At 46.2% G+C, this 15,211-nt stretch overlaps 1 protein-coding gene across 1 annotated transcript in view; it reads left to right on the top strand.

Annotated features, from left to right (window-relative positions):
* Positions 1–9,318: 9,318 nt before the first annotated feature.
* Positions 9,319–15,211, top strand: part of ABHD12B (abhydrolase domain containing 12B) — a 35,861-nt gene continuing 29,968 nt past the window's right edge. The window contains exon 1 of the mRNA XM_074956699.1: positions 9,319–9,452. Coding sequence (XP_074812800.1) covers positions 9,319–9,452 — 134 coding nt within the window. The remainder of the gene's footprint in view (positions 9,453–15,211) is intronic.

Genomic DNA, 15,211 nt, shown 5'->3' with positions numbered 1-15,211 from the left:
AACACTTCAATCTCCATGGACATTCTATAACAGACTTAAAAGTAGCCAGCCTGCAACAAAAAAACTTCAAAAACAGACTTCAAAGAGACACTGCAAAACTAAAATTCATTTGCAAATTTCACACCATTAATTTGGGCTTGAATAGGGACTGGGAGTGGCTGACTCACTATAAAAGCAGCTTTCCCTCTCTTGGTATTGACACCTCCTCATCAATTACGGGGAGTGGACCACATCCACCCTGACTGAATTGGCCCTGTCAACACTGGTTCTCCACTTGTAAGGTAACTCCTTTCTCTTCATGTATAATAATGCCTGCATCTGTAATTTTCACTCCATGCATCTGAAGAAGTGGGTTTTTTATCCACGAAAGCTTATGCCCAAATAAATCTGTTAGTCTTTAAGGTGCCACCAGACTCCTCATTGTTTTTGTGGATACAGACTAACACGGCTACCCCCGATACTTGACAAGATGGAGATGTTTCCAGGGTCTTTCATACCCTTTGCCATGTGCCTGGAAATTTTATGTTTCAGACAAAGCTCACAGTCTCCATTTGTGGAAAATTACAGGCACAAGATGGAGTCAAGGATCACATGAGCAAGTCACATGGCCTTATGTGGCTTGCTGACTCACGGGGGCAGCCATTACCCATATTCTGCCTGGGGCGTCCACAGGAAGGCTCACCTGGTGGGACAAGCTTCGTCTATGGCCCATTGTGAGAGTTAATTGCCTTTGATGGACCATCAACACAAAGCTGTCTGGCTTCAATATAGATTTTACCTGGTGGGTGTTACCCCAGGAACAAACACATTTGGGATACAGATGTATAGCCAATTTTCATCACTTCAGATACAGTGATGGTACATAGATTTAAACAGGATAATCATCTTCAGCTAACCATAACTTTTCCATTGACACCTTACATGATATACTTTGTGCAAGTTTTGTTGCAATTGTTTAACAGTGGCAATATTAATTATATAAATGGTCATATTTCAATCATTCAACATCACAGATGAGTACAAAAGAATAGCACAAGCATGTTGGCAGAAAATAAGAAAGGCTAAGGCAAAAAATAAATTATAGTTAGCAAGGGACTTAAAAGGCAATAAAAGGTTCTATAAATACATTAAGAGCAAGAGAAAGATGAAAGAAAGTGTAGGTCCTCTACTTAGCAGGGAAGGAGAGCTAATAACAGATTACATCAAAGCTGGGGTGTTTAATACTTATTTGCTTCAGTCTTTAGGAAAAAGTTAAAGTGTGACAAGATGCTTCACACAACTAATATTAACAACAAGAGAGAATGAACACGGGCCCAAATAGGGAGAGAACAGGTCAAAGAATGTTTAGAAAATTTCATTAAATGTATTAAAGTCAATACTGCCTGATGAAATTCACTCTAGGGTACTTAAGGAACTATCTGAAGCAATCTTGGAACTGTTAGCAATTATCATTGAGATTTCATGGATGATGGGTGAAGTCCCAGAGGCCTGGACAAGGACAAATACAATACCTACCTTTAAAAGGAGAACAAAGACGACCCGGGGAATTATAGACCAGCCAGCCTAACTTTGATACCTGGAAAGACACATGAATAAATTTATTAAATAATCAATTTGTAAGCATCTAGAGGATAGTAGGGTGATAAGGAATAGCCAACATGGATTTGTCAAGGACAGATCATGCCAACCCAATCTAATTTCCGTCTTTGACAGGGTTACTAGCCTAGTGGATAGTGGGGAAACTGTAGGTGGGATATGTTGTGATTTTAGTAAGGCTTTTGACACAGCCCAACATGATGTTCTCATAAGTAAAGTAGGGAAATGTATCCTAGATGAATTTACTATAAGCTGGGTGTGACCGAACACACGCACTAATCATACCCTACTCACTACTGTAATAATCTTTGTATAAAATATGCCTTGTGAGGTGTCATTGGAAAACTAATAACTTGGCGGTCAGTAATATCCTGGTGAAATGTGTGTAGCAACATTATATGTAAAGTTATGAACATAAGCTGAAATTATGACTGTAATGTGTTTACCAGACGAAGGGTCTGGGGGAGGGTGTAAGCCTGTTCCTCAAAGACAAAGGACAAATGAACACCTCTAGCCAGGTGTCATCAAAGTTGATTGGCAATCACTGGTCAAGTGGCCATTCTATGGCAACAGACGGGGGCAGGGACAGATTGATCTGCATTTAACAAACAACATGGAACCTCTTACACCACGATACTCTGTATCTCTATCCTCACAGTTGGAAGGAAATATATCTAAGGGGAACCTTCTGGCAAATTCATTTCAAAGGGTGACTGGACTACACAAGTGATGGGCAAAACCACCCCAGATTTTCTTTTTCTTTCTTTCTTTCTTTCTTCTCTCTCATTCACTTATGAAGACAAAGGAACCAGCCTTTGGAGTCTGGGAGGGGTTATGACTTGAGAATTTGATTAGCCCTGTTGCTGGGAACACGTGGTAAGGATTTTACATTGAACCAAGTCTAGTTTGTTAAGTTTTAGCTACTAGGAAGCATTTTATCTTTATTTCCCTTGTAACCATTTCTGACTTTAATACCTTATACTTGTCCTCACTTAAAAGATATCTCTTTGTAGTTAAATAAACTTGTTTTATTCTTTAATCAAAACTAATCCATTGTTGTGTTTAAACGGGATTGTTTGATAACTTTAGCTAAAGTAGTAAACCGTTGTATATTGGCGCCTTACAGGTAAACTGGACCTCTACTATCTGAACTGCCCAGGAGAGGGCGGAACAGTGCAGAACCCATTTTGGGGGGAAAATTCAGGATTGGGAGAGTGCTGGGGTCACCCTGCAAGTAGTAGCCAAAGCTCCTGGAAGCCAGACTGTGGCTGATGTGCTGCTGAGAGGTTGCTGGGGTTACAGCTGCTGGACCAGGGCTGTGGCTATGCACAGACAATCAGGTGAGACCTGCATACTGGTAGGCTGATTGCGAGTGACCCAAGTTGGGAGCTATAAGAACAAAGCATTTTTAGGCATCCAGGGTTGCAGGGTACGCGGTGACACAACCTCTCGCTGGTCTGGACTGCACCCCAGAATGTGACAGTGGGTGCAAAAGTGATTAGAAGATCGTATTCAAAGAATAGTTATCAATGGTTCACTGTCAAACTGGGAGGATGTATCTAGTGGGGTTACACAAAGGTCTGTCTTGGGTCCAGTATTAGTCAATATTTTCATTAATGATTTGGATAATGGAGTGGAGAGTACGCTTATAAAGTCTGTGGATGACACCAAGCTGGGAGGGGCTGTAAGCATTTTGGAGGACAGGATCAGAATTCAAAACGACCTTGACAAACTGGAGAACTGGTCTGAAATCAACAAGATGAAATTCAGTAAAAACACATGCAAAGCGCTATACTTAGCCAGGAAAAATCAAATGCATAACTACAAAATAACAGTGGTGAGTAGTACTGCTGAAAAGGATCTGGGGTGACAGCGGATCACAAACTGAATATGAGTCAACAATGGTGATGCAGTTGCAAAAAAAGGCTAATATCATTCTGGGATGTATTAACAGGAGTGTTGTATGTAAGACATGGGAGGTAATTGTCCCACTCTACTCAGCCTTGGGGAGGTCTCACCTGGAGTATTGCATCTAATTCTGGGCACCACACTTTAAGAAAGATGTGGACAAATTTGAGAGCGGTCACAGGAGAGCAAAAAAATTTATAAAAATGTAGATAACCTGAGCTATGAGGAAAGGTTAAAAAAAAACAATCTTGGGCATGTTTAGTCTTGAGTAAAGCAGATTGATGTGGGACCTGATATAAAGGTAGTGTGACCAGATGTCCCATTTTTAAAGGGACAGTCCCATTTTTTGGGACTTTTTCTTGTATAGGCACCTATTAACCCCCACCCCCGTCCCGTTTTTTCACAGTTGCTATCTGGTCACCCTATATAAAGGGGATGGTGATCAGTTGTTCTCCATGTCCACTGAGGGTAGAACAAGAAGTAATCAGTTTAATCTGCAGCAAGGGAGACTTAGGTTAGATATTAGGAAAAACTATTTAATTATAAGGTTAGTTAAGTTCTAGAATAGGCATCCAAGGGAGGTTGTGGATTCTCTGCTTAGAGAACCTGCTTAGACAGGTTAGACAAACACCTGTCACGAATGGTGTGACGCAGAAGCCCATTTGTGCCTCACTACTCTTATCAGGCCTGACATTTTCATTACACCTAATACACTGTTGTCCTGATATATACCCAAAAGGTGGCATGAAAGATATCACTGGAAAATTAATAACTCAGTGATCATTAATATTCTTGCATGCTGCATGTGCACAGTGCGTACAAAGAGTTACAGATATGTGCTTAAATTGTGTTTGGCAAGCAATGCATAAGCCCAGTGTGCCCTAGACAAAGGAATATGTATTTATTTGTCTGACCAGACTGGTCCTCAGGTAGAGACAATTAAGGACATTTACGTAAAAGGTAAACAAAACCATCAACCTAGGAAATATCCTCTTGCAGGGGTCTGAATCTCAAAGGATAAGCAATTGAATCAACTGCTTGTATACAATATCAGTAAAAGTGTATTGAGTATGTATGAACCACACTGGTGTTTCATATCATTGTGAAATGTGTGTATTACACTATACGAGGCAATATGCATACTCAATGATATTTGGCTGTGACCAAACCCAAAGAAAAACAAATTTTCCCCCCAGGAGGGAAGGTAGCATTGTGAAATCAAAACAATTGAAGCCCCATTTACATATGAATCAGCAGGGGGAATGGGAAATCCCGAGGAAGGGAAGAACATCATGAAGACATCCTGAGCCTGGGGACAAAACCGTGAGTTTGGGAAAGTGTGTGAGAGAAGAAGCCATCTTGGCATTAGTCACTAGACAGACACAGGGGGCAGAGCTCTTGCAAGCAGAGAAATACGGGTCCTGCAGTCAAGGGGGTTGAAATCTCTCGGACTGGAAGATTGTTCAAAGTAGTTACCTCACCAAAGACTGTAGCTCATTAAGTTAGATCTTAGCCATTAGAAAGCATATGTTTACTTTTGTTTGTTTGTAATCCTTTCTAACTGTATTCCTTCTATTTGGAATCTCTTACCCTATGCCCTTTTCTTAATAAACTTGTTTTATTTTTTCAATAAACCAGCCCAGTGGTGTGCTTGAAGGGAAGGGTGTATTTACCCCAGTTATGTTAATAAGCTCGAACGTGCTTTTGTCTCTCTAAAGGAGCAAATGAGCCTCATTTACTTCCCAGAGTGTTCCAAGAGAGGGCTGGACACGCCAGGGCAGTTTTGGGGAAATTCAGGACTGGGCGTGTGTTGGGGTCTCTTGGCTAGTAGTAACTAAGGCTGGTGGAGACCAGAGTGTGGCTATGGTATAACAAGCAGGCTGCTGGAGTCCGAGTTGCTGAACCAGGGCTGCTTAACACACAGACACTCAGTGTGTGCTTGAATGCTGGCTGGGTGCGTCCAGACAGGGAGCGACAGCAGGAGAGCATTTTAAGGCACTTGGTTACAGGACAAGTGGTGAGACAACCCCTTACTAGTCAGAATTGCACCCCAAAACAAGACAGATGGTCTAGGTGTACCTGGTCCTGCCTCAGCACAGGGGACTGGACTTGATTATCTCTCTTCTAGCCCTACAGTTCTATGATCCTATGAACTGAGCACACCAGTATTAACAAAATCTTATTCACAGCCTTTATTTGTTACCATTAAAAGATCCATTTGTGCTTTGTCAACTTTTTATCTTTATTGGTGTATTTAATTTGCTCTAATTCCAAAACCTGTAACCATGTGTTGTACCAGAGTCAAGTAGATTTTTACAATTTCAAGTGATTTCAGTGGCTTTTACATTCTGTTTCCTGTATTTATTGCATATTTCACAGTTGGATATCCTATCTTCCCCTGACCAGAATAGGATTCATGGGTTCTGATCTTATAATTCTCCATATTCAGATTACCATTTCTGACCTCATACTATTAATATACCATTACTATTGATTTTACATGGAAGTTATTCAGATCCTTCTGGACAACTGTGTTATATCCTCAAATAATAGATGCTGATTGGTATTATAACTAGAGTTGGTCACAACTATTTGTATTTGAAAGCATGTGCATGATAAGAATTTCCACTTGATCAGACCTCTGCTACTTTATGATCACTTTCTAAAGTCCAGAAGTGCTTTGCCCTGTGGTTTCTGTGATATTGCTTGAAAAGGTCTGTGGTTTCTTTCCCATCTCCATTGACTTCTACCCAAAAACATACTTATGACACTGCTCACAACCGAAGACATTAACTTTTCTTTTGCCATCTGAGCATAGTTCTTCTGAATTTTAGCTAGTGCCACTAACTGATCATCTTGCCGGAGGACTGCCCCAAACACATGTGAAGCTGTATTGACTGAGGTATTAGGCTCTTTTATGAATCCCAAAATATTTCAGTACAGACACTTCCATGGCAGCTTTTAAACTACTCAAAGCTTTTCTTCTGTCATCCCAGTACCATTCTGTACTGTCCTCTAATTCCCTTTCGACAGACTAGAGATATTAACAGGCCCAGGAATCATTGTAAGGCCTCAGTACTGGGCATGGGCAGCATGTGAACCCCCCACCCCTTTGGGGAGACTAGACCCCGGTTCCGGAGGCCCTGCCCCTACCCCACCCCTTCCGCCCCCCTCGCCCGCCAGAACCCCAAGCCCCACCGTGGCTTGGCCAAAACACCCCGAGCACTGGCCCATCTGTTCCAGCTGCCCTGAGCCATGGGCTGCCAGCCAGCCCATCCCAGCCGCACTGGCCACCTTGATCCCTGGGCCTCCACCTGGCCCTGAGCACCGGCCTAACCCGTGGGCCACCAGCCGGCTCCAAGCACCAGCCCAACCCCCGGGCCAGCCTGAGCTGCCCCGGCTGGCTGGCTCAAGCCGCCTCTGGCCGAGCTGCCCTGGGCTGCCCCTGGCTGCTGGCCAACCGAGCCCTGGCCCAGGCTGAGCCCCTGCCGGCTTCAGGGGACAGGGGAAGTGAGGGGAGGGTCTCAGGGCAGAGTGTGGGTGGGGCCAAGGCCTGGGTTAGGAGAGGCTTAGCTTCCTCTGGCCTATGATACCCGCCGCCCATGGTATTGGGGTTTTTAATTTCTTTGTTTAGTTGACTCTACTCTCTTGGGTAGGTCTGACTTGATACCTAAAATGCAAAACTCTGCACCTTCAATTCCCCTTGTATCTAGCCAGATCAGCTCAAATCCTTGGTTTCTATCAAAAACTAAAACGATTTCTCCATTGTAAAGTCTAGACATTATCTCCTCAGCTATTCAAGTGACCATTCACATGTGCACGTCTTATTAAAAATCTTTTGGATTCTTAGCTTGTTTGGTTTTATTACAGTGATAGTACTGTTAAGTGACTCAGGGTATGTTGACACTGCAAGCCTGAGCTGGCTTTCATCTAGCTCAGTGGTTCTCAACCTATTTACTATTGTGGGTCGCGTATGTGTTATATGGGCTGCATCCAGTACTACCTGTATGGCCCTGAGGATGTCACATGGGCCGCAGCACTGTGCTGACTGGGCAGCAAGTGACCCATGGGCCGCAGGTTGAGGACCACTGGTCTAGCTACAGCAAAGCTAGCTCACTTCAGGCATGTCTGCCTCTGCTGCAATCACACCTCCTGATAGCTGCGTAGATGTACCCTCAGCGTCTTTACCTAGTGCATATATTTTGGCAATATACAGGGATTTAGCTCAACGTGGTAGATAATATCTGTAATGAATCCCAGGTAATTAAACATGGTATCAAGCTGTTATAATTCCACAGTGTTTGCTAGCCAAGTTATACTCCTTAGTTTCCCTACATTTCCAGAGTGCTCTTTAGCCCAAGCACACATCCAGACCGGCAGTGCCGTATTGTTCATTTTGTGACTCCAGTGAAAAATCAAGCTTAATTTTTATTTTTAACCATGCTGGTCACCCATCTATTTATAGATGCTGGTTGTGTTTACACTACCCTCTGCTCCAGTTTTGGTTGTGACACTGAAAACGAGTGATCCAAATGTCCATTTCACAACCCAATCTGTTGTAAAACGTTGTGTAGCAAATGTACCTAGAGACCCAGCTCCTTTCCCAGTTGTATCATTAGCGGAGGAGCTCGGTGTGCATGAATTTTGCTTTTGCGTTTCTGTGTAACTGGCTGACTCACGTGCTTTGACGAAATGCTGCTTGGGCAGACATGGGGGCCATAGGAACACCATTTTAGATTTTGGTGGGGGAGGGGGCAACTTTAACCAGGATTCCAGGGGCTACTTAGGCATCTGAAAACTCGAGGGTTTTTTTCCCAGATAATAACTTAGAAATTAGCTGATAGAGCACTGTATCTAATTCCTATATAAAAAAAGAGGATTAAATAAATATTAGACCCACTCAGCTCTAATCCTTACATGTTCTCACATCTAGTATCAAGTCACTTAAGGGACACTGGTTAGGTTTACAATTTTAATGTATATTCTTTGTTACTAGCTCTTGAATACAACAACTGCCCTCCCCTGTCCCCTGAGGTGAAAGTAATATTAAACACTTACCGGGACGGGAGCCTGGCTCCGGACCCCTGGAAGGGGTGGGGCTGGGGGTCAGCCTCCCTCAGCCAGTCCATCCGCGCTGCCTGGCTCACGCCGCCCGGGGCTCCTGCGGTGATTTGAAGGGCCCAGGACTCTGGCCACTGCAGCAGCGGCCAGGAGCCCTGGGCCCTCTTAAATTGTTGGCCCTGGGGTAGCTGACCCTTTGCCCCCCTCCATCGGCCTCCTTACCGGCAGGGCCGCGGATGTGGTGGTGGGGGGGAAGCGGCGGCGACGTTAGCAGCAGCGCTGTAAGGAGGGTCCTTTGCTGTGGCAGCTGGGTACGGACCGGAACCGGCTTCTTACCAGTACGCCGTACTGGCCCACTTTCACCCCTGCCTACCCCCGCAGCTGGCGCCCCTGGTGGGGCCATTTCTTGTGACTGACCCTGCTCCCCCAGCCCCTGCTGCAGAGAGGGGGCACACAGCCCCTAGCTTGCTGCCCCAGCCCATGCAGCAGAGAGAGGACAGGGAAGGCCAGGGAGCCAGAGCTGCCCTGGCCCCGCAGCGGGTGGGGCAGCGGAGGCCCCATCCCAGCTAATCCTACACCCCAGCCCCGAGCGGCAGCCGGGGGGCGGGGCACAGGGAGGGGCGGGGCTAAGCGGGGTTTAGCCCCGCCTTCCTGGCCGGTGCTGGGGCGGAGGGGGCGGGTCCGAGCCGGCCTGGCCCCGCCCCCCCCCCGCAGATAAGGCAGCCGGCGCCGCTGCCCGGCGCAGAGTTGAGGATGAAGCGGCGCAGCGAGCGGGGGGTCGCGCCGCCGCCGCCGCCGCCGCCGCCGCCGCCGGGGGAGGGTCCCGCGGCCCAGGCTTCGCCGGGCGGGGCTGGAGACCCCCCTGGGGGCTCCCCGCGGCCCAGGCGGTAAGTCCCGTTCCGCTGGGGGAGGGGGCGTCTCTTCTCCTTCTCCCCCCCCTCCCGCCGCCGCCGCCGCGTGCCCCCTGTGGGGGTGTCTCCCTCGCGCTCTTGGGCCGGTCCCCCCCCTCCCCATGTGCACCTGCCCCTCCCCCCCGGGGTCTCCTCTGCTCCCAGCCCTGCTCCAAGTGAAGTGATGCAAGGCGGGTCGTGTCAAGCTGCTCCCCGCTGGCAGGGGGGTGCTGCTGGGGGGTGCCCAGGTGTCGCCCTGCTTCCTCCCAGAGGGGGAACGGGGGGGGGAGCGGTGGTGTGCAGCCCCTGCTTGGGCCCCCCACTGGGGGGCTGTGAGCGGGGGAGCGAAGAGCAGCCCCGAGCTCTGGGCGCAGCCGGGTCACTGTGCCCGGCTGGGCTGCTGAGCATCGGGAGCCGCTGCTCTCCCCTTACCCAGCCCCCCTGGGGACCGTGACCTGGACGCAGGGAGCCCTGATGTGGTTCCTCGCTCCCCAAGCCCGGCCTCCTTGGGGTGTGGAGGAGCAGCGTTGGGGGGAGCCAGCAAGTCAGTTTCCCCTTGTGGGTGCAGGAGCTGAGTGTTGGGGGCTAGGATGACCAGAGGCCCTGAGAATAGGGACAGTCCTGATAGTCAGGGCTTTGTTTTATTCCTTGTCCTGATTTTTCACACTTGCTATCTAGTCACCCTCTTGGGGGAGCAGGAGGGGTGAGGTGCCCCCAGGGGCAATGGAAAAGGTGCCATGGGGATCAGGGGTGCAAAAATACAAACTCACCCAGGGTACCATTTTCCCTAAGCCTGGCCCTGGGTAGCTGCACCTGCTGGTGTACATGGGGGTCGCTTTATGCACAGGTATCCGCCCTTTTTAAAAGCTTGGCTTCCAGTGTATTGTGTGCTGCCCCCTCCCCCCCATGCCAATTTCAGTTTTGCTTAATAAAACACAAGCGTGCTCTCTCTCTACATATTTAAAAACTTTACAGTGGGTACAAATTGCTCAGAGGAGCATTGCAGATTTGAAAGGCGGGTTAGAGCTTGTTGTCTGACCCCAAATAATAACCAATTGCTGCTGATGTTTGCTTAAATTATGAACATAGACTATGCTAGATACTTCTACTGGGAACCCTAAAGAAGGAATTAAAATTACCACTTTCTTCTGAATCCTTGGGTTAACAGATGTGAAAGAGCTTTTGCTTCTCCTTTCACAATCCTCCTTAGTATTCATCCATTTGGAGCTCAATTGGCTCTTCTCCCATCTACTACAAATTCCATCCTGTTTTTTTTTCTAGCCTTTCTGCATAAATTAATCACCTCCCACCCTACCTTTAATTATTGTTTCATCTCTGTAGAGATCAGAATAGGTTGATAAACTCTTATCCAAAATCTAGCCACAGTAGCACAATCAATCTCCTCTAAGATGACTCTTCATAGCGTCTGTGTTGAGCAATTCTCATGACTGTTCTGAGCTGCCAGTGCATCCAATATTCTGCTTGTTTTTCTGATGTATGTTGTGCAGACCTTATTATTTTTGATTAGTAGTTGCCAAGATGTGCTTGGCACTGAATAAACACACAGTATGGTTTATGCTCCAGGAGCTTAGTCTAAGGTCTGGGTCAACATAGGCCAGGAAAAGGGAATGACAAGAGACCGTTTCCTAGATTTTTCCTGCTCTGTCTTCTAGAGAACTTATTAAAACACATTCTCACTTTCGATTTCAATGTAAATAAGTCCTCAGTTAGTCATTTTCCTGCCAGTGGTTCTACCCTCTAGATTGAATTGCCTTGGGAGTCTCTTATGTTGTAGAGTTTTCAGGACAAGAATTGTCTTGGTTGTGTGGCACCAACATGTGGAGAGCTAGGCCTTCTAATTCAGCATTCTGTGTAAAGTCTCATCGTATGACTGTACCTTCTTCAGAGTTGTTTATCTGAGAGTCTACATGAATGTCTAGGATCATAAAACCTTAAAATAGACTGAATTGCCATGATTTTGCTTGGATCAAATGCAGTGGCTTATAATTTCTTGCCTCCTTGGTATCTAGTGCTTGTGAAAAGTGGCAAACTGACAGTAAAGGAGACTTGAAGTCCCCTTGCCCAGTCACACACCAAATACAGCACAAATAGTGGTAGCATATGGGCTCCCTTGAAGTACTGAGGGTCACGACAGACCCTTTATCCCAGTACAGATCTGCTGAATAATTCAATTTTTATTAAACTCTGTGGCACATGTTTCTTCTTTCTATAAAAAGAAAAGCATTCTCAGGCTAAAACAAAAGCATCTTCCATATAATGCATTAAAATGTTAATTCACTTCCCATCCAGCTACTTTCTTAAGCAAGTTTTCCCCCATTCCTATCGGAGATCCATTCCTGCTCTAGATGATAAACTCCTTGGTGCCTGGCTGAATTCTGCTCTCACACCTCTGACTTCACCAGGAGGCTGCACAAAGTGAAGGATGGGATAGAAAGAACTTGGCTTTAATATTGTGACCCGAAATGTCATAGATGCGTTTGTAGGTTCAGGCCTTAGCCAAGCATCAACAATTACCTAATAATGACTAATACCCTCATTAGGGTAGCAATAACTGGCATCATTCAGCCTACCATGAAGCTGGTCAGAACATTTGGTCAAAAGCTTCTGTCTTGTTCAAGTGTGGTTATTAATGTTTCAATTTCTTCTATAAAAACTCTTCTTCCATCCACAGCATTTACCCCACTTCTGATATCTTTCCTGCCATATTACTTTCCCAGCACTATCCCCTTCTTCCTTGGCTTTCTTCCTCTGTGTCTCCTCTTATGCACTGACACAAGCTTATGCTGTCTTGCTTTCTGGAAAATCTGCCCTGTTTTTTAGATGTACAGTGAATTTGTACCCCTTTTAACTCAACTGTCTTCTACTCTGAGCCATATCCTAGGCTGGTGTAACTGCAATGACTCCAGCTGAGCGTCTCTAGCTTACGTGAACTGAAGATGCTGGCCCTTTATACTCCAACATCTAGCTCTCTTCCTCCCTTTCCATAGCACTCCACATCAGTGTCCTTCCTCCAACAGAGCTCTGGTTTGAAGTTAAAAACCTCCTGTGGCCTCTGAGATATTCATGCTCTGGCAATCTCAATGGACAGCAGCAACAGAGCTAGGCTCACACTGGCAAATAGCTAGCTTGCTTTCCGATGAGTATCCTGTCATGTTGCTGGGGTGTCTGAACGTGTTTGGACAGTGCCCTCAAAGGCTAGAGCCACATCCCAACAAGAACAGCATCTTCTGGGAAAGTTTTGAATAATTCCTGTTAGTGTATGACTGGGTGTGTGTGGGAAGTCCTTTTTACCTGACTCAACAGTTGCATCATTCGCTTGCAAGATTCCTCATTTCCCCAGAGATCGTGTGAACTTTCTCTCCCAACCTGGGACTGACTCTGGAAAATCTCCTGTAGTTCTTGGTGTTTTCATCCTCTTTTGGGTATTAATACATTTCAGAGGTAGGTTAGTGCAACACAAAGCTACAACTGACAAAGCTGAAGCAATTACTAGGTGCTTCCAGGCTCTCTTCAGCGTCTGGGTGTTGCATGCATAGAGTGACTGCAGTTGCAATGGCTTGAGCAGTAATCCATGTTTTCTCACAGCATGCTCAAATTCTTTCTAAAGAAGAGTGCTGCTTTTCAAATGGGGCCCGCAGCTCACTGTGTACTGCATAGGTGCCATTTTTGAGTAGCATGGAGGTAGCTGACCCCTGCTCCACCCCACTATTTTTCCTCCGGTGCCTATGCAAGACAGGCTGTGTTTATCCCCTTCTGAGAGATTGAAGCATAGAGAGGGTGCATCAGCTTGGGCAAATCACTGTTTGCGCATTCCTTCTCTAGCGCATCAAACATAAGGTTCTTCTCTACTTCCAAGGCCCTCTGCCCAGTCCCCACCCTTCCTATAATCTGTCATTCGCTATTGAGCGGTCAGTGCTTGGCTCCGATTGGCCCATGATGTCAGTCTGTGCTGCCCACTCATTAAGCTTTCAAGTAAGTCCCTTCCTGGTTTCTCCTTGGCTGCCCCTCAAATGTGGAAGGAGCTCCCCATGAACATCCACAAAGCAACCTCCCTAATCTCCTTCAAATCCCTCTTCAAAACTCTCCTATGCTGTGAGGCCTGCAAAAAATGACTATTAAGCTACTGGTATATTGTGACTGCTACCTATTGCCAATGTTATCTCACTGTTTCCTTGTACTCCCCTGTTGGTCTGTACCCATCTTCTTTTTGTCTCATAGAATTGTAGGGCTGGAGGGGATTTAAAGGGGGCATCTAATCCAGCTCTCTGCTGTGAGGCAGGACCAGGTATACATAGACCAGTGGTTCTCAACCAGGGGTACATGTGCCCCTGGGGATACTCGGAGGACTTCCAGGGGGTACATCAACTCATCTAGATATTTGCCTAGTTTTACAACAGACTACATAAAAAGCACTAGCGAAGTGGGTAAAAACTAAAATTTTGTACAGACAATGACTTCGTTATACTGCTCTATCTACTGAAATGTAAGTACACTATTTATATTCCAATTGATCTATAATTCTATGATAAAAATGCATATGTAAGCAATTTTTCAGTAATACTGTGCTGTACAACTTTTGTATTTTTGTTTTTTTTGTAAGCAAGTAGTTTTTAAGTGAGGTGAAACTTGGGGGTATGCAAGACCAATTAAACTCCTGAAAGGGGTACAGTAGTCTGGAAAGGTTGAAAGCCATGGACATAGACCATCCCTGACAGTTTGTCTAACCTGTTTTTCATATCCTCCAATGATGGGGATTCCAAAACTTCCCTTGGAAGCCTGTTCAGTCCTTAACTATCCCTACGGTTAAGCCATGTCTTGCATAAAGTCAACTTAACTTTATAGTGTAGTTGACATCAAGCCTCCGATTGAAGCAAATCAATCTTGTGTGTCCACACGACACTCATTGTGTCAGAGGAGTGCATCCTCACTAGCAAGGCTTGCATTGCCGCACAGAGCACTGCACTGTGGGTAGCTATCCCACAGTTCATGTAGCCAAGTGGAATTTTGGGTTGGGCTTGCAATGCTTTATGGGACCAAAACATTTGCGGGGGTGGTTATGAGAACATGGCATTAGCCTCCCATGATGCACTTCCCTCCTTTCCCTCCAATCAACAGCAGACAAACAAAGCCTTTTTTGCACCTTTTTTTCATAAGCCTGGGTTACCCATGCAGCTGCTATAGCATGAACTCAGCTCTACACTGTTGTTGTGAGCATTACAAACACCTCACGCCTTATCCTGCAGTATTTACACAGCCAATACAGGAGCTGCCGTGGGGAATGATGTCTTCCAGCAGGGCTGCTTGTGTGCCCCAGAACAGAGTAATTGGCAATTGCTGGCAGCAGTCATGGATCACCTTGACACGGTTGAGTGCCACGTCTGGGCTTGGGAAACAAACACTAACTGGTGGGACTGCATTGTTATGCAGCTGTGAGATGACCAGCAGTGGTTGCAGAACTTTCGAATGCATAAGGCCACTTTCCAGGAACTGTGTGACAAGCTTTCCCCAGCCCTGAAGTGCAGCAATACTAAAATGAGAGCTGCTCCGACAGCTGAGAAGCGAGTGGCGTTAGCTCTGTGGAAGCTTGCAACACCAGACTGCTACCGGTCAGTGGGGCATCAATTTGGAATGGATAAATCTACCGTGGGATCTGTTGTAATCCAAGTTGCCAGGGCCATTAGCAGACTTCTCCTAAGAAGGGTAGTGACTCTGGGCAATGTGCAGGACATAGTGGA

This window comes from Natator depressus, chromosome 6, assembly GCF_965152275.1.
Source record: "Natator depressus isolate rNatDep1 chromosome 6, rNatDep2.hap1, whole genome shotgun sequence".
Taxonomy (NCBI): domain Eukaryota; kingdom Metazoa; phylum Chordata; order Testudines; family Cheloniidae; genus Natator; species Natator depressus.
The sequence above is the reverse complement of the archived record's forward strand: the minus strand, read 5'-3'. Positions and strand labels throughout refer to the sequence as shown.